Below are 18,866 nucleotides of genomic sequence, written 5' to 3'. Positions count from 1 at the left end.
GCTGCTGTGTCAGCAAAATTACCTTTCAGTGGCTCAAGTGGAAGTTTATTTTTTCCTCTTGTAACATTCTAAGATGTGATCTCTAGTCAGGTAACAAGTAGCTTTCCTCCGTGGGTGATCTGGGGACACAAGCTCTTTTCATGTTGAGGCTGTGTCATCCCTAGGATTTCAGAGTCCTCTGCTTATGGCTTAGAGGAAAGGGGAGAGAATAGGAAAAGCACACCTGCTCCTTAGAAGTCTTGGCCTGGAACTGGTACATCTCAGCTTCTTTTGGCAAGAACATGGCCACATGGGGCCCACATGGCCCACTGGGAACGGAGCAGAGATGGAAAGCTAACCCTGCCCTGTTGAAGGGGGAGTGTGAGCTTTTGTGGAACAAATAGCCATTGTGTCTGCTGCTCTCTCTGGAGAGATCTCCTTGACAAGAAGGGACCAGCCGTGTGGCAACCAGAAGAAAGAACATTCCAGGCCAAAGGAACAGCTAACAATACAGCTCCCAAACGGGAAACAAAGTCGAGTGAATGAGAATGGGAAAGAGGGCCAGTGTGGCCTACTGGTGGACTGAGGGGGAGTCGACCTGACAGAGCAGGAGGCGGGGGGGGCGGCGCCACTTCAGGTCTGGGCTTCTGTAGGCCAGAATATTGGGTTTGGACCCTATTAAGTGCAGCGGAGGCCTGTGGAGGCTGTTGACATGACTTGAGTGCCGGTTTTAAAAGCTCACAATCAGCCTGTTGTGGGGAAAATGGATGTGGGAGCAAGCATGAGGCAGGGCCACTTGTTAGGGACTGTGTCGGTCAGAGAGGCTGGTGGCTCGGAGAGGACAACGGCAGTGAAGTGGGAGGGTCTCTGATGGAGTGAGGATTTGCTGAGTAACTGAACATGTGGGTTGAGGGAAAGGGAAGAAATGAGGACTCCTTAGGAACCTCTAGCTGCTGGCTTTAGGAAGCTGGATGGACGTGAGGGCTTTGACTGAGACGGACGACCATGGTGGGGTGGGGTGGGAAGCAGGGTTTGAGGGAAACTGGGAGTTCTGCTGGGGACGTGTACTACGTGAGATGCAAGGTGTGTGTCTGTCTCGGGCCTGACTGTGCTAGAAGCAGTGGGGGGGACCCTGACCGCCCCCATTCAAACCTTGCGCCGCTTCTTAGCCCTGTGACCTTGGGTGAGTTATTTTAACCTTCTGTGGCTCACACTCACGTTCGTAAAATGTGGTTGATAATAATAAAAATGTGCCTTGCCGGGCTCGGTGGCTCAGCCTATAATCCCGCGCCTTTGGGAGGCTGAGATGAGTGGATTGCCTGAGCCCACGGGTTTGAGACCCGCCTGGGCAGCAAGACCTCATCTCTACAATAAATCAAAAAATCAGCCGGGCGTGGTAGCGCATGCCTGTAATTCCGGCTACTTGGAAGGCTGAGGCGGAAGGATCGCCGGAGCCCAGCAGGTGAGGCTGCGGTGACCGGGAGCGGCCACTGCACTCCAGTCTGGGCGACAGAGTGAGACTCCAACTCAAAAAAAAAAAAAAAAAATGTGCCTTACAGGTAATTGAGAGGATTAGCTAGATAAAGTGTGACAGATAAAGGTGCTTAGCTCAGTGCTTGGCATGTAGTAAGCAGTGATGAATATTTACTTATTATTATTAAGCACCTGCTGTGTACTTGCATGTTTGTATGTGTCTGACTTTGTCTGCTTTTGGGAATTCATTTCTTCTCATCAGGGGCGTGTACCCACGTGTGTCTCTGGGTCCTGAGTGTGTGTGTGTGTGTGTGTGTGTGTGTGTGTGTGTGTGCCCACTGGGTGGGGTTTTGATAGATAGATCTTATCTCTATGAGGGGGACAGGGACTTGAGTTTCTTTCTACGCATGTGATGAGTGTCTGTGAGGCCTCTATGACTGCGTTTCTCAGAGCATGTAAAGTGGGTAAAATCAAAATGAGTAGAAACAGGCATGATTGTGTCTATACGGCGACTAATCCTATTCTGGCATATCCCAAAGGTATTCAGTCTGGCCATGTTGGTGATGCAAACTCAGTGGTACACACCCAATTATGATTTCATTCCCAAGTGGATTATTACTTTAATGAGTGTGGTTTTTGGGTGCGGAAAGCTCCTAGTAAGAACAGCTGCTGTCTTTCAAACATGCAGGTCTGTAGGCTGACAACAGCAGAATAAATTCAGGAACAGCCTAGGAATGCTTGACACTGTCTCTCCCCGAAAGAACACCCCTCCTTGTTAATGGTGGGAGGCCAAGGGGAAGGGCTGTGGTCCTGGACCTGGCCCACAGTTCTGGCTATGCTACTTAACTAGCTGTGTGATCTTGAGCAGTTGACCTAAGCTCTCTGTGCCCCACTTTCTCATCTGTAAAATGAAGGTGGGATTAAGAGGACCTACCCGGTACGACTGTGTGAAGATTAAAAGATAATACATGTAAATAATTGAAAGTCATACATGGCACACTGCTGCCATCATTATTGTTGTTACTATTGTTGCTATTCTTATTCTTCACTGAGCTAGAGAAAGAAGCAGGGAGTGGGGGCTGCTAAGAGAAACAAGACATCCTTGTTCATTGCTGGGTTAAGGAGAGGAAGAACTACCGTGTGAGAGTTGCAGCTGTCACCTCTGCAGCCCAGAGAGGCTGAGGGTGAGCGTAGAAGGCAGTCCCAGGGTATTCCGGCACAGCTGCCTGTGCCTGAACAGGGTTTTACCTGGGTGAGGTAGATGTGGGCCGAGGAGGGGGAGCGGCTGCTGAGGACGCAGCGGGGGAGGCCAGGTACTGAGAGCAGATTCTGCTGCTTCGCAGAGAGCATTTTCCTGTCACCTGCCTCAGCTGTCTGCAGCTGCAGCTCCTGCGAGGCAGGGATCCTCCCAGTCGGGGATGTGAAAACACTCCCTGTGCCACTCACATCTCTGCTCCTCTGTCCTCAACCCCTGCTGGCCAGGATAAAGGGATCTGGGGAATGAGCACTGCCTGTCGCCAGCTCTCCTGACTCTCATGGCCTTCGCCTGCCTTGTGCTACAGAAGGCACGCACCACAGGTCAGCGTGGGATCACCGGCTTTCTTATTTGCGTGTTTTCTCTCTGTGTCACCCTATGGGACTCGGTGGCAATTTCGAATTGAAAGCTTTCTGAGTACCAGGCACTGTGCTAGGGGCTTCATCAGTGTCTCATTTAATGCTCTTACTGACCTGTCCTTAATATTATCATCCCAGATAGGGAGACTGAGGCTCAGAATGACAGGGCCACATGGTTACACAGGGTTGAGCAGGGTGTGCAAACTCGGGTCTCTGCTGAGTTGAAGTGCCTGGTCCTTGTCACTGCACCGTCTTACCTCCTTGAGTCAACAGATGAAAATTTCCCTCTTTTGGGTTACTTCCATCAGGGTTCTTGACCAGCATTAGATGTCAGGAAAGTTTACATTCAAAGTGGCTTTGTGGAACAGGTGGAATCCTTGGCAGGGCTCTCTAAGCTTTGCGCCCTGGGCTCTGCTGACTTCTCTTTCCCGCCAGTTAGTCTTCTTGGAGCACGCCAGTCACTTCTGTCCTTCCATAGCTTTGTCTGCTTACTCTCTTCTCCTGAAACGCCCCTCCCTGTTTTCAGGGCAGTGAAATCCTTCTCATCTTTTAGGCCCTATTCAAAAGTCACCTCCACTAGAGGGGCTGATGAATGCCTCTGTACCTCAGCCTCAGCTTCGATCGGGCAGCAAGGGGAACCCTGTCCCACCGCATTTTAGTTCACGTGGGTGTCTCCCTCCAAATACTGTGAGATTTCCTCTCCGGGTCCCTCAGGTGACTTCCAAATGGTCCTGTTGTTGTACTTTTAATTGTCTGTCTCCTTCCATAAATTCGGTGAGTTACAGGTATTACATTTATTTTATTGGCCATTGTTATACTCAGTGCCTGGTACAGATCCAGAAATTTCTCAATAAATCTATGTTGGATGAGGAGAGACAACACAGCTAAAAAGTATATGTGTTTGTTAGTCCCTAAATGAATGTTCAAACACTTGAGATGTTGCCACTTAAATTAGGCAATGGGCCAGGTATGGTGGCTCACATCTATAATCCCAGCACTTTGGGAGGATTGCTTGGGCCCAGGAATTCGAGATCAGCCTGGGTAACGTAGTGAGACCTCATCTCTACACACACACACACACACACAAAATTAGCTGGGCATGATGGCATAGGCTTGTAATCCCAGCTGCTTGGGAGCCTGAGCCCACGAAGTTGAGGCTGTGTGAGCCATAATTTGTGCTGCTGCACTCCAGCCTGGACAACAGGGTGAGACCCCACCTGAAAAAAAATTATTTTGAGATAAATAAGGCAATAGACCATTTTCATTTAGTAGAGACAGATTGGTCCTGCCAGAATAATAATTAATGTTTAGGATTATTTCCTGATCCTAGTAATGCTAACTTTATCTTCAGCATGATTTTGAGAAAAAATAATTATAATCACCCAAAATGTGGATTTTAAAAACACTCAACACCACTATACAATGCATCCATGTAACCAGAAACCATTTATATCTCCTAAAGCTATTGAAATAAAAAAAAATATATATTGTTTAAGAGGTATCTGGTGGGGAAACAAAAACAAAAACAAAAATTAAAAAAAAAATAACATATGTGCTTTCCTTCATCTACAAAGATATAAGTCGCTCAGCATTATCCTGGAGTATCTTTTCCTAGGATTATTTGCCGATTATATTAGTGATCTGTGCTTTGTGATTGCCAGGTAGTGTGTATTGCTTGAAGGTCATTCACGTCCTCTTTGTCTCTTAGCCTCCATGCCAGCTACGTGGAAGAGGCAGATGATCCTTGCCTCTGAGAGTCCCCACAGAGACTGCTAGTAAACCTTCCACACCAAGAAATGGTGGCCACGCCAGTTTAAAAACAAGTTATTAGAAAAATAAGCGTTGCAAAAGCACCTGATAGTCTGTGTGTTCACTCTGCCTGTCTAGTTTTCTCATCCACAAATGTCTAGTTTTCTCATCCACAAATGAGAGATTTGGACGGGGCCAGGTGATTTCCAGGAACCTCTTCTGCTCTAGAATTCTGTCACTTTAGGTCTAAAATCTCAACAGTATCCATTATTTTATTTTATTTTTGTGCCACTGCCCTCTAGCCTGTGTAACAGGGTGATAGGGTAAGACCTGACTCAAAAACAAAAACAAGGCCCAAAACACCAACTTACTGCCAACCAAACAGTTTTATCCTACAGTAGCATCACATCAGCACTGTTCAACAACACCAAAAATAGCCAGGTAAGAGATGACATTCCATTGCCCCTAGCATACATAATTTTAAATGTTTTCTTAAAAAAAAAACAAAACACCGCAAAACTCGGAGCATGAAGCACTGAGCTTAATTTCTTTCTCTTCTCTTTCTTGGAAAACAATTTTCTTGTTTGACACTAGTTCAATCTCTCTTTTCTGATACCTTCTCCCCCTTTATGTCCCACATTCATATATGTTTCAAGTCATTGATTTTATGATTATTTCATGATATTAAAATCTCTTTAAAATTGATACAACTCTAGTATATAAAAAGATGAATATAGGTAAAGTAATGTTATTATATGTATTTCAACATGTAAATGCTCAGACATGATTCTAATAGAAGACACAATGCCTCTATGTGAAAAATCACCATGAAAGCAATATGTGTCGATCTATACATAGGTTGCCATGGGTGTGCTGTGATCAAGACTGACATCGTGGGCAATATTGTTATAGGGTGGTGATTTTCTGAGATGTGAACAAATCTTGGTATCATCTTAGACAAAACTATGTATAATCTTCCACAATTTATGTGGTAGTTGCTTTCTACATCTGTGTTGATTTTGCGTGTACCAAATTCAAACCCATTCATGGGTTGCCATCTTTAGTTTTTCACCTGTTTGAAATGTTGGGTCAGTGAAACCTCTACTGCATGTGTTTATTGTAAAATGGAGTAGTTTCTAGGTTAGGAGCTTGCAGTTTTTTCTCCCCTTTATGTGACAAATTATCTGAAAGCTGGATAGGCCCAGGGACAAAGCTTCATTGTGTGTGGCTGTCCTGTGTTGTAGGATGTCTCTAATTCCTGGAACCACCCTGTCAAGAACCACTTTTTTTTTTTTTTAGTTGGAGTCTCACTGTTGCCCAGACTGGAGTGTAGTGGCCACTCCCGGCCACCGCAGCCTCGACCTTTTGGGCTCTGGCGATCCTTCCGCCTCAGCCTTCCAAGTAGCTGGAACTACAGGCGCGCGCTACCACACCCGGCTAATTTATTTATTTATTTATTGTAGAGATGAGGTCTCGCCAAGTTGTCCGGGGAATCTCGAACCCACGGGCTCAGGCAATCCACTTGCCTCGGCCTCCCAAGGCGCGGGATTACAGACTGAGCTACCGAACCTGGCCTCCAACCCATCTTAAACCTAACAGGCACAATCCTAAATTCCTCTACCCACAGGATTGGACCCCAGACCTTGGATTCTGGAGATAATTTCTTAGAGAGAACTAAGCCATGATCTAGCAAAAAGCAAAGGGAGTCATTTGAGAGGACCAGCATGCAGACTGTGACTGACAGAGCAGCAGCAACCCCAAATAGTAACCAACTACCTAATATCTGTCTTGCTTTTATTTTCTTTTCATTTTAGAGTTGTGGGCTACATGTGAGGATGTGCTACATAAATAAATGCATGCAGGTGAGGTCTATGGAGCCCTCTCTCCCCCTGGTAGTGGACAGGGTGCCCAATGGGTGGTCGTGTGTTCCTTATCCTCCCTCCTCCCCACTAGTAGAGCCCAGTGTCAGTTGCTCCCACCTTTATGCTCACATGTCCAATGTTTAGGGCCCAGAATGTTTAGGGTCTCTACAATAAATCAAAAATTAGCCAGGCATGGTAGCACGCACCTGTAGATCCGGCTACTTGGAAGAAGGCTGAGGCAGAAGGATCGACAGAGCCCAGCAGGTTGAGGCTGCAGTGGCCAGGAGCATGCAATTGCACTCCAGTCTGGGCAACAGAGTGAGACTCCAACTCAAAAAAAGAAAAAAAAAAAAGATGGGTGGAAGCAGCTGTGTGTGTACATTGCAGAAAGAACCCAGGGCGTGACCCTAAGTAAGCACCTACAGTGAAGGGGTGGCAGGAACTTTCACAGGTCACAAGACATCTCTTTCTTCCCATCTACCTCTTTGTAACACGATCTGCTTTTGCATTCTGAAAAATGAGAGTAATGTTTTGGATGATATAAAATTTTTTTTTTTAAATAAAATCCTGCAAATGTATTGAAGACATCTGTTGGTAGATATCATTATCCCTTTTGGGTTGCATATTTTGAAGATGTTAATCACATGAATACATATATGTGTCAGCTGCACAGCTGTGAGTAGCATTCATTTTTCCCAACCTCTTCTGCCTCCCCAGCCCATTAACATATTTTAGCAATGATGGAAACATTTTCACCTAATTTGAGCAAATTTCTGTGCTGTAGGAACTCAGCTCGAAACGGATGTTCTTAATGAAGACTCAGATGTCTTGATCTTTTCACTACTTGTGGACGTGTTCATTGCTTCCATCAGTTTAAAGCCATGTATACTTGTACTAGATGGAATTGAAGAATTGATTGGCATTTATGGAGTTTCAGGCCAGAAGGTAACATCTTTTAAAAAATAACCCCTATTTATTACTATTTTATAAAAAGCAAACTGCATGATTTAGGATGTATATAATATCTTTCTATTGTATTGCATATTTTGGCCAAATATTATTGGGTTATAACCCAAATATCTTAATCACTTCTTTATAGTTTATTGAACTACTTATATAATGTCTGTATAATGGGACAAGCACCATTTTAGAAACTTCAGGCATATTTAGCACATTTAATCTGCATAGCAACCATATGAGGAAGAGACTGTATTCATCATCCCTGTTTACAAAGAGGGGACTGAGCACAGAGATGTTAGGTAGCTTGTCTAGGGCACTAAGAGGGTTAAGTGGTGGGCTTGGAATTCAGACATGGCAGTCCGGTCCTAGAAATTGTGGGCCTCCTGCATGGGTCTGCCCTTGCTTTATGTTTTAAGGGTCTTGTTGATCCCCCTGCTGTGCTCTTTATGTTTGATAGTTTGGTTTACCTCATCTACGTTGATTTTGCATGTACCAAATTCAAACCCATTCACGAGTTGCCATCTTTAGTTTTTCACCTGTTTGAAATAATATCGGGTAAGTGGAACCACTACTACTTCTTCCTACCAGTCATTACTCTGGGAAGCAGTTTCTTTAAAACTTAAAAGTGTATGTAATCAATTATGTAATGAATAAATTATATAAGTAATAGAGACATCTTATAGAAAATATGATAAGTGAAAAAGGAAAATAGAAAAGTAAATGTACTCATAGCTCACCATTGTTAACCATTTTGTTGGTGTACAGCCTTTTTTCCTATGAATATGGAGATATGCAAACAAATACATGGTTATGTAACTGAAGTTACACACATATTGTTTTGTAATCGGTTTTTTTTTCCCCCCCAAAGTTTTCAAACAAAGTTTATTAGAGAAAGAAGGGAAAAAAGAAACAAAGACGTGCCAGAGTTGGCATGGGCAAAATAAACCTCTGTAATCTGCTTTTTAATTTAATACATGACAGCCATTCAACAAGTATTTATTCAGCACTTACTATGGCAAAGACAGATATTTGGTCACTGCAAAGAAATGGAGCTTTCATTCTAGTGGGGGAATGACAGACATTAATGAAAACACATCACTCAAATAACTATAAAATTGCAACTTTGACAAGTGCTGCTGCGGATCCCTACGTAGTGTTGTGAGGGCATGTAATGAAGGGAGGATGGACAGGCACCTGAAGCAGTTTGGTGCCGTGGTTACGAGCTTGCTTCTGAAGCCAGACCCCTGATTTGGGTCCCAGCTTTGCTGCTTACTAGTGTTGTTAGCGGAAATGCTGATTCAGGGTTCTTTGGTTATTTGTGAACAAAGAACGGGACAGAATACCAACTTAGGCCAGCAAAGCAGAGTTTTATTGCAAGCCAGAAAAGCAAAGCAGGGTTTTTAAAAAGTCTACTCCTAAGAATCAAAAGTAGCGGGCTGTTCAGAGAATGAGACAGCCCATTTATTCTGTGGTTTGGTCTTTTAGAGTTTGTTTTTCTTTGTCTTAGTCTCTGGTCTCTGCTGATTTGTTCCCTCTTGGGCTTGTTTTCCCCCTTTATGGTTAGGTCATAAATCCTTCATGTGACCTGTGACATATGCTAATGTCTAGATATTGTTAATTCTACCTTGTTAAAGTTACAAAGGTCTTTTAACAATTTTGGGGCTATATCCCTTTTACCTTTTCATGACTTATTATACATACATGTAATGAGCTCTAGTTTACAAGTCCAAGCTAATGATTAACATAAAACATAAGTTTGAAACTAAATTTCATAAAGGAAAGTTTACATTTTGAGGATTTTAGGGAATTTTAAAAGAGCCCAACAAGATTGCTCCTTTTTCAGGTTTGCAGGTGTTTCTTTAAAAACATGTATCTTCTCCATGCCTCTTGGTTATTAGGTGATTTCGTATGGCTGGTTTTCTCTCTTAAACATTAGCAGTAATTCGTTAGTTAAGGTCGGTCTCCCTAACAGGTTACATCGAGGAAAGGGGGAAACCACATTCCTAAGGGCAGTATAGAGAGGGAAAAAAATGTGCCCTTTAAAATCCAGGTGGCTTTTGCATTCAGCCCAACTCATCAGGAAAGACGTTTCTTAATGAATGAATAATGTCAGCTGGTTTCCCATTTCCTACCCATTTTCCTCTCAAACTACCTAACAGTGGAATGAGCTAGATGAGACGTTAGCCTTCTGTCCTTCGGGTTCCTCTGCCTTTCTAGAGAGCTGCTAGAAGGATTGGATGAGTTAGTGTATTTAAATTACACCCAGGATTTAACATACAGAGGCCCTGGGTTGATTTAGGGCAGAGGCAATATTAGCTTGGTGAGTGAGTTAGAGGAGAAGATGGCCTTGATCAACTGGGCTGTACAAGCAGCACAGATTCCAGGCAAGCTGTCTACAACCCCCTCAGAAGTTAGCTATCCTTGGGAGGGCTGTCTCTCCCTAGATGTCTAAGGTGCTGAGGGATGCCAAAACATCCTAAGATACAGAAAATCAGAAACATAATTGATACAGTTGGTGCCTGCAGACACACTCAACACAATGCCTGGCTCAGAGTAAGTAGACAGTATGTGACAATTGCTATCACTAGGCAAAGTGGGATGGGAAAGGCATTAAAGGATTCAAGAAAAGATTGTATTAAGTGTTTATTTTGTTCCTGAATAAAACCATTTAGCTCATGATAGTATTGCTGCACTAAGTAACAATTCTTTAGCACGAAATAATGTCCTCTTTTTCAACAGAATGGTTCCATTTGCACTCTCTCAGGTTTCCTCTGGTATCACTGTAGGTCATTTTCAGAAGTATGTGATTTTATTAAATTACTTGCTCATAGGAACCTCTTTTTAGAGTTCGTGTTTACATGATCAAATTTATAACGGATAGGTGAGGCAGTCAAATTTGGCTCTACTGAGTGTGAATTGATATATTTTGTTTTTTAGCACTGTACTGCTTACTCTCCAAGTTACTGTTAATAACCTTGACCCAATACCTATCCCTTACCTATACTTCCACCCTGTATTCCACCTACTCAAAGTCTGAAAACTATCAGCAAAGTCATTGTCAAGTCTTTAAAGTTTTGAATGTCTTTGACTCTCTCCATCAGGCAAAAGACTTTTCCTGGCTGCCAAGCTCGCTATCTCCTCATTGCAAATTTATCATGAGCACTGTCTCCTCCAGCCTGTCCCACAAGTCGCTATGTGCCCGCCCAGATGTGAGGACGGTGGAACTCATTAGCCCAGGAGATGAAGAAACAAAACTAAACATCTTTCGACGGCATTTCTCCTTTCCCATTCCAGACCCCTTCCATCAGAGCAGACAAGCTTTGAGGAAAAAACCAAACCTCAGTCCTTTAAAACTCACAATCCTGGCCAATGAACTGAAAGAATGTCGAATTTACCGAAATGAGTTTCAGTGTATGAGGGAGTACATGAAGATGGTCTCTGTTCAGGAGCTCTGGGAATTGATCCTGAAACGCTGGATTGAAGACTATAGTTGGACTTTTAAACCAAAAAAGGCAAAGTCAGATGCTGTGTCTTCAGGAGAAGGTAGGCCTTGGCCGGTGTGGTCAGCATGGTGGGAGTCCACAGGAAGGAAGGTGGGTGGTGGACTCCTATCTGGGGGAGTAAGATCTAGGGGTGGGTAGGACTGGCAGAGAAAATACAGGATGCCCACTGAAACTTGAATTTCAGATAAACAACAAATAATCTTTGAGTAGACGTTTGTCTCAGATAGTGTATGACACATACTACAATTATTTGAATTACAGATAAGCAACAAATAATTCTCAATATTTCCCCCAAATTACACAGGACATACTCGTACTAAAAATTAATTAGTTGTTTATCTGAAATTCATATTTCACTAGCATCCTGTATACTTATTTGCTAAATTTGGTAACTCTATCTAGGGAGTTCTTTGTGTTGACTGTAAGGAGAGCCATATTAGACACAAATTTCAGTCACATTTTTTCAGAAATCTAAGAAATGAACTGTTATTTCCATAACTCAATTTCAGTCCTACTGATGGCAGAAACCTAATGCAGTCAGGTCAGTTTAATTCTATCAACTTGGTTTGTTTTCGGTCAACTCAGGATTTTTTCAGTCAGGCAAAGGTTTATGTCCTTCCCATGTCTTCACCGGGTTGAGCTTAGATCTGAGGGTCCGGGTGCAGGGTGTCCTTGGCTGCCATCTGTCCCTGCTTCTTCCGGCGAGGTGGCCGTGGTCCCAGATGGTCCGCAGATATTGACATCTCTCCACTTTTGGATGCCTCCTCCAGGATGCCCTGTTCCCATCTGTCTGGGGTTGCTGGATCTTTGCTGCCACCTACTGACGTGGTCCCTTGTCCTAGTGGAGGGACCCCCTCAGCCAGCTTCCTTGCTTTTCCTGTCTTGGCTTCTCGACTCTCTCCTATACCTTTCTCAGTTCAGCAAAGTCTCTTTTCTTCTCAGGTGGGAAAAATATCCTCTATCTTCAAATATAGACCCCATCCTGTAATTGTCTGAATCTGTTATTTGTGGTAAAACAGTTTATTCCACGAGTTGGTCAGGAATTTGTTTTATGATATTCAACAATCATGCTTTTGAGAGGCAGAGTTTGTTCTCTCAAGCCTTTATCTCGGCCATGAGCTTCAAATGCCTATTTTGAAACTTAAGCTTTTCTGCCTTCGTTTCTGCGGTGACAGTCTTCTTTCTCTCAAGGACAGTGAATTTGGAATGGAGGTGGGGAGGTGGGGTGGGGAGAGAGAAGCAGAAAATCCTTGGAATGAAAGACACATGGATGGGTACCACGACATAGTGTCCTGCCCATGTTTCACTATAGAGTTTGCATTTCTATAGAGAAAATCAATTTCAGCCAGGCTCGATGGCTCAGGCTGTAATCCCGCGCCTTTGGAAGGCTGAGGTGAGTGGATTGCCTGAGCCCGCGGATTCGAGACCCGCCTGGGCAGCGAGACCTCATCTCTACAATAAATGAAAAAATCAGCCGGGCGTGGTAGCGCATGCCTGTAATTCCGGCTACTCGGAAGGCTGAGGTGGAAGAACCGCCGGAGCCCAGCGGGTCGAGGCTGCGGTGGCCGGGAGCGGCCACTGCACTCCAGTCTGGGCGACAGAGTGAGACTCCAACTCAAAACAAAAAAAAGAACATCAGCTTCAAGTTTACTGTGCCCTCCCCCACCTCCAAGGAGGTGGAAATAAGGTCTCCATGCTCCCCTAGAAGAGCCACTCAGGCAAAGTGTCCCATGGTAGTGCTACCCTCCATCTCCAGGACTGTGCAGGGAAGCCCAGGTCAGCTTCCCCAGAGACTGCCCGCCCCGGCACGGCCCAGCCACCCCCACTGAGGCCCAGGGGACTCAGCCACAGGCACAGGCAATGCTTGGGAAGCAGCGGTCAGGGGAAGCCTGGGCAACTGGGGCAGAACCGTCTACCTGTTCTTCAAGACTGCAGGTAATTTGGCCTCATCCCCCATCCTACATAGGATAAGTTTGGAACGGTGGGGGGTGTTGTCATTTCTCTCAGTGGTATGAGGACCTCTTTCTAATCAGTTGGCCATAAAGCTGGTGGGAAATCCAGCTGAGATGGAAGAAGCAAAGGTCAGGTGAGGAGTGGAGAGCTGGCCCAAGGGGTGTCCGGATGTGTGACGGGCGAACAATCCCTCAGAAAAGCCAGCCACGCCCCCACACACCAGCTCGCTATTGGAAAACCGTGATGAAGACTGCTCAGCAGAAATGCATGGTGTGATGACTGCCAAGCTTGCCTGCATGTCACCATATCTCTGATGTGTTTGTCATGACAATGTGGATGATAACTGGTTAGCAGTGTGGGCTCTGGAGCCAGGCTATCAGGTTTCCAATCCTAGTTCTGCTCTTTTTCCTGTGTGACTTCACTTCTCAATGCTTGTTTTCCTCATTTTTAAGACGGGAATTGGCCTATAGGATGGAATTTGCCTGTAGGATGGTATTTGCCTGTAGGATGATTGAAAGAAATAGGTTGTTTAGTCATATAAAACGTCGAGTGTCACACCTGTTCATGCCAGCTCTCATTTTGTCACTTCACGTCTGCACAGGGTGGGATGGCTGGGTGGCCGACGCCCTGTGCTTGCTGTGCGTCTCACATTGTGGGTTGGCCGAGGAGGAGCTGCTCCAGCTTCTGGACATGCTGGGCTACAGGAATCACTACAAAGTGACCCCAGTGCACTGGGCTGCCTTCCGCAATGCCACCAGACTGTGGGTCCAGGAGAAGCCCGACGGTCTTCTGTACTTCCAGCACCAATCCCTGCGAAGTGCGGTGGAGCACAAGCTTCTGGGTGAGTAAGACTTGCACCTGCGAGGTACCCACTGGGAAAGCAGGGGTCGCGTATGAGGGCCATAGGTGTGATGTTCCGAGCAAACACTCCGCTGCTATCTCTCGACACCAATAAATCAAGAGACAGAAAGAAATTTATTTCTGAATTCAGAATTCAGAGAGACAGAAGCTGACTCCTGGCATTTCTGGAACCATTCTGCTTGTCCCTTAAGTTTCACAACCCTTTTTTTTAAAAAAATAAGTTTAGGGTTTCTGGTGTCTACAGATTGACTAGTTTGTCAACAGCAATATTTATGGTCTGCATTTCCCAGTGCCGGCCACCAAAAGTTAGCTCACAGTGTTAACAGTAACACCGAATCAGAGTTGAATAAGTCTGTCATAGAGTATGGGAGTTACCAGAGCATATTACAAAGTAAAAGATTATTCACTACAACATATTGTTGGTTAGTGGTTATAATATGCAAAAAGTTATATAAATTACAGGACTTATGGTTATATGGGTGCATATTTTCAAATCTATGGCCACTGATGGAAAGGAGTGAATAGGATGGTCTGTTCTTTGAAGTGAATTAACAGGGAATATATAGGGGATAAGGGATGTGCTTTCTTTTGCTAATTCTCAGGAATGTAGGCACGTTCAAGCCCTGCTTAAACATTCATTATGCCTTTTTTTTTAAGGATTGTAGCAATATGGACAGACAACAGTGGGTTTCTGTAGCATAAGCACGTATGAGAGTGCTTGTGTAAGTTAGGACTTGTAAGTGACAAGAGTAAGTGAGGACTGACTTCAGTGACTGGACACCTCAGGGTTTACTCTCTATGTAATAATAGACTTCCGGAAGCAGCAGTCCTGGGCTACTCTCTTGGCTCCACAAAAGCACCTGAGACCCAACCCCTTAGTTGTTCTTGATTCACAACACTGGCTTGCATTCTCAAGGCCACCTCATCTACATGGCTGCTGGAGTTCCAGCCATCACGTGTCAGGCCACAGGAAGGAAGAAGAGCTTGCCACGTCCTTTAAGGAGCTTTCCCAGTAGTTTTCTTTCCTAGCATTTCTGAGTCTCTGACTCAGAACTTCATTACTTGGCCACAGCTAGACACAGGGAAGCTGGGGAGAGAGGTTCAGCCTGGGCATGCTGCTGCCCTAAACTAGGGTGGGGTTCAGTCATGAAGGAGAGGGAAATGGGTCCTGGGTTGGAATTCACAGTCTCTGCCCCGATTCTGAAATCAAATTCTTACCTCTTCTGAAGAAGACTGCTGGTCTGCACCCAAGAACACCTGACGAGGGAGCAGAGCACTGCAGGTCTAAGGACTAGAAAAATCTTTAGATCACGACCTCTGGGAAGATTCTAAGCTGCGTGCAAATGTCCTTTTAGATTTATTGTGTTCTATTTTACTTTCATTTTTAAAAAGAGAAATCTTTTTTACTACTTCCTCCTATGTTGTGATCAACCCCACTGTCTCTTAAGTCATGTGATTACAGGAGAGCACGGGCCTTGGGATGAGCAGCTCCAAAACTTATGTCCACTCCTCTCTCACTTGCTGTCTGGTGGTTTGCAATGCACTCATTTCTTCCATTTCCCTAAGGACGATGATGCTCCTGTTGGTGCAGGGACTAAAGGGCCATTGTGTGGCTGTTAAAATTCTGGGTACACATTGCACCCCTTTGCTGCATGGTGAACCCACAGATAAAGCACTGCTGGCAATAGTCACTCTTGTCAGGAAAAAAAAAAGTTGTCCTGCTGCAGAATGGGACTATGAGTGATAGTGTTTGCTAGAGGAGTCAGGTGTTATAACAGCAGTAATTCAACACCACGTGGCTGGGCATGAGAAGCAAGCCCATCCCCCAAGGATGAGATGATCCTATGCCTGGGCCAGAGTACTTGAATTCACTGTGGTCTTTTTGGAAAGAGTTATCTTTGACCCTTTTGTCTAGATGTCACAATCATTTAGAGGCAAGCTGGTCTGTCTTAGCCATGTGCATCTACATGCTTCTTGACTTTGAAGCTAATGTTCTGTCTAGCATCGTGCTCAATGTGTAACCTAAATTACTCCTACCAAAAGTTGGCTAACCTGGAGAGAGACGCTTTGGTCCCTGGTCTGTGGTAGAGCTGTCTCTTTCCCCTTTTGTTACTACAGCTGAGGATTGCTTGGCCTCAGATATTTTGTGTGCACAGGTGTGTGTGTATGCATGCATGTGTCAGTGGGGCAGGGAATAGGGCAGAGGAGAGTTGCAAAGCTGAGACCGGTTCCCTGGGGCCTCTAGACCCTGTGTCATGTGAATACTGCTCACGACAGCCACATTCTTTTTTCAGTGCATTCATGGTGCCAGGCACGTCATAGATATTATTTCACTTATTTCTTGTGCAACTAGAACATCCTCAGACTAGGCTGGTCCTTTTCCACCAGCCCCCTGGAAAGTCCTCACACACTCCAAGTGTTCCTGGGTGTCCCAGTAGAGTCACTTGTGCTCACCCATCTTTTGTTGGCTGTAGTCACCAGAGTCTCTTCCAGTTTCTGCTTACCAAGATGAGCGCCTCACAACTGCTTCTGCTGATGGCGTTCACCGTGAGACAACCAGACTTCATGTCAAGGGTCTCTCCCTCTCCCCTCATCCCAAAGCAGCCAGACCTCAAGGTGCCAAGGTTGTGCTGCTTCCACTAGACATTGGGGGCAGGTGTCTCCTGGGAGAGGTGGGCACCCGTATGGCCTTCTCTCCCACCTCCACCTGTCTCTCCCAGAAAGAGCCTCTTTCATTTCTTCTTGTAAACCTGTACCCTACAACAGTGCCCCTAAATCCAATGTTTTCCAACTCTGTTGAACAGAAGAAGTCGATAGAGCCTCATGGTTAAAAGTGGGTCCTGATGCCAGATGGGGGGTGAACCTGGCTTTCTCTTGTTAGCTGATAACCTTTGTCACATTATTTTACCTTGTGTCCCAGATCCCTCACCTACGCAATAAGTGCATCAACCTCATTGACTGTTACTTGTGAGTAGTCAGTGAGGTGATTCCTGCAAAGCACTCGGAAGAAATGGTATCCGCCATGAACTCCTTTTCTGTTTTCCTCACGAATCTTCCCTGTGGCTTCCTACCTACCACCTTTCCCAAGATGTCCCATGCAAATTAGGTGGTGATCTTGAATTCTGCAGGCCTAAAGAATATTCTGTTTCATCAGATACCCTCAAACAGTTCTGAATTCCCTGGGCCCCACTCGCGTCGTACTCAGTAGACGTTTGCTGAGTGAGGGCTTGGCTGGGCCTGCCTTCTGAGGTTTGGGGCCTGCCATTTCTAGCGGTCTCCGTCCCTAGGAGCTTAGCCTCTGGCGGCTGCCTGCAGTGGAATCGGGAGCTGGAGTGGTGAGTACAGGAGCGGAAGTGCGAGCCACCTGTCGTGACACCCTGGTCATGGCACAGGAGCCGCTTGGTTTCATTCGCCCTGTCCTCATCTCACTCTCAGGTCTACATGCTGTTGGCAAATGGGCCACCTGCCCTCCTCCTGGAAATCACCACAGCATCTACTAGAAGTGGCACCTCTAGTGACTCGGGAGTCTGACAGAACTGGTGTGACCTTACGCAAGGTGCTTACCTCCCTATGACTCATTCTCACCTGCAAAATTAGCATAAGAACACTTTACCTTGAGGGCATTAAAATGCCCATTCACATAAGGTACAGAACCTGTACCTTACTACACAAGTGCTATGATCAACACTTGTGGTGGTCATTTGAGCCAAATGCCAGCATTTCCAGTCCCTCTCCCACCATGGGAACGACTTCCTGGCGCCCTTGTTGGGTGGAGCCTTGTGACTAAATGGCCCCTGACAACATTCAGGATGGCGGCTACTCTGTCAGCCCCACAGTGGGGAGACCTGGGTTGGAGTCTGGGTTTCCAACTTGTGGTGGACATAATAAGTCCTTGCTCTTTGAAGGCATTGAGGTTTGGGGGTTGTCTGTCAGTACAGCATACCCTAGCCCCCCACGAGCAATGACAACACTACATAAATGTCAGCCATTAAGTCATTCAGTGAGAGCTGAACTGCACCATGAATGCATAGGTGATGCTTGGGTCGTACCTCATGTAGCCAGAGGAGCACTAGAGGTAAGTCAGGTCACGTGCTGACCAGATATAAGTCATCTGACCTCTCCGATTTTAGGTGGCTTCATTTGTCATATGGGGACTTCTATCCATAGCTTTCTCATGAGGCTATTTTGTTAAAAGATCAGATTAAATTCAGTATGTTCTATGAAAATGTTTTACACATTTTAAGCATTTGTTTTAACACTCCAAATCTTGGAATCAGGGTAATATTTGTCCCAGTTTTTTTTTCTCCCTCATTCCCCATGTTGTTTTCCCAGTTTGCTTCCCACACACAGATCTTTACCACAATTGGGGGTGGGGCGGGGAGGGAGTTTTCTTTTTCTTCCATGGGTAGCTTAAGCACTGTACTTGCCCTCTGGGCAGATCTGCACACTTTAGACCAGCTAGTGCGAAGACTCTCTAAATGAACAGGTGACTTGGTAATGATTGCAGTGGGAATGCAGAATGGTTGTTTAAGCAACGGGCTACCCTCTAATTACAGTTCTTATGAAAAGCTGGGTATGGTATGCCATCCAGCTGTGTGTTCCATTTATCTTGTAAGAAAAAGTGCTCGAGTGATCCTCCTGCCTCAGCCTCCTGAGCAGTTGGGACGACAGGTGTCCCACCAACACCAACTTGTCTAATTTTTTTGTTTTTATTTTCTGTAGAGACAGGGTCTGGCTATGTTGCCCAGGCTGGTCTCAAACTCTTTTTTTTTTTTTTTTTTTTTTTTTGGAGTCTCACTCTGTCGCCCAGACTGGAGTGCAGTGGCCGCTTCCGGCCACCGCAGCCTCGACCTGCTGGGCTCCGGCGATCCTTCCGCCTCAGCCTTCCGAGTAGCCGGGATTACAGGCATGC

At 45.4% G+C, this 18,866-nt stretch overlaps 1 protein-coding gene across 1 annotated transcript in view; it reads left to right on the top strand.

The window, feature by feature from the left end:
* Positions 1 to 18,866, top strand: part of LOC103266490 (putative tetratricopeptide repeat protein 41) — a gene marked incomplete at its 3' end in the record, with an annotated part of 31,613 nt that overhangs the window by 9,297 nt on the left and 3,450 nt on the right. The window contains exons 5-7 of the mRNA XM_021715586.1: positions 7,462 to 7,622; positions 10,739 to 11,180; positions 13,695 to 13,934. Of these exons, the coding sequence (XP_021571261.1) occupies positions 7,462 to 7,622; positions 10,739 to 11,180; positions 13,695 to 13,934 (843 nt within the window). The remainder of the gene's footprint in view (positions 1 to 7,461; positions 7,623 to 10,738; positions 11,181 to 13,694; positions 13,935 to 18,866) is intronic.

Source organism: Carlito syrichta, unplaced genomic scaffold, assembly GCF_000164805.1.
Source record: "Carlito syrichta isolate Samal-C Ts95f unplaced genomic scaffold, Tarsius_syrichta-2.0.1 Scaffold307204, whole genome shotgun sequence".
Taxonomy (NCBI): Eukaryota; Metazoa; Chordata; class Mammalia; order Primates; family Tarsiidae; genus Carlito; species Carlito syrichta.
Note: the sequence above shows the minus strand (reverse complement) of the source record. Positions and strands in the feature narration are given on the sequence as shown.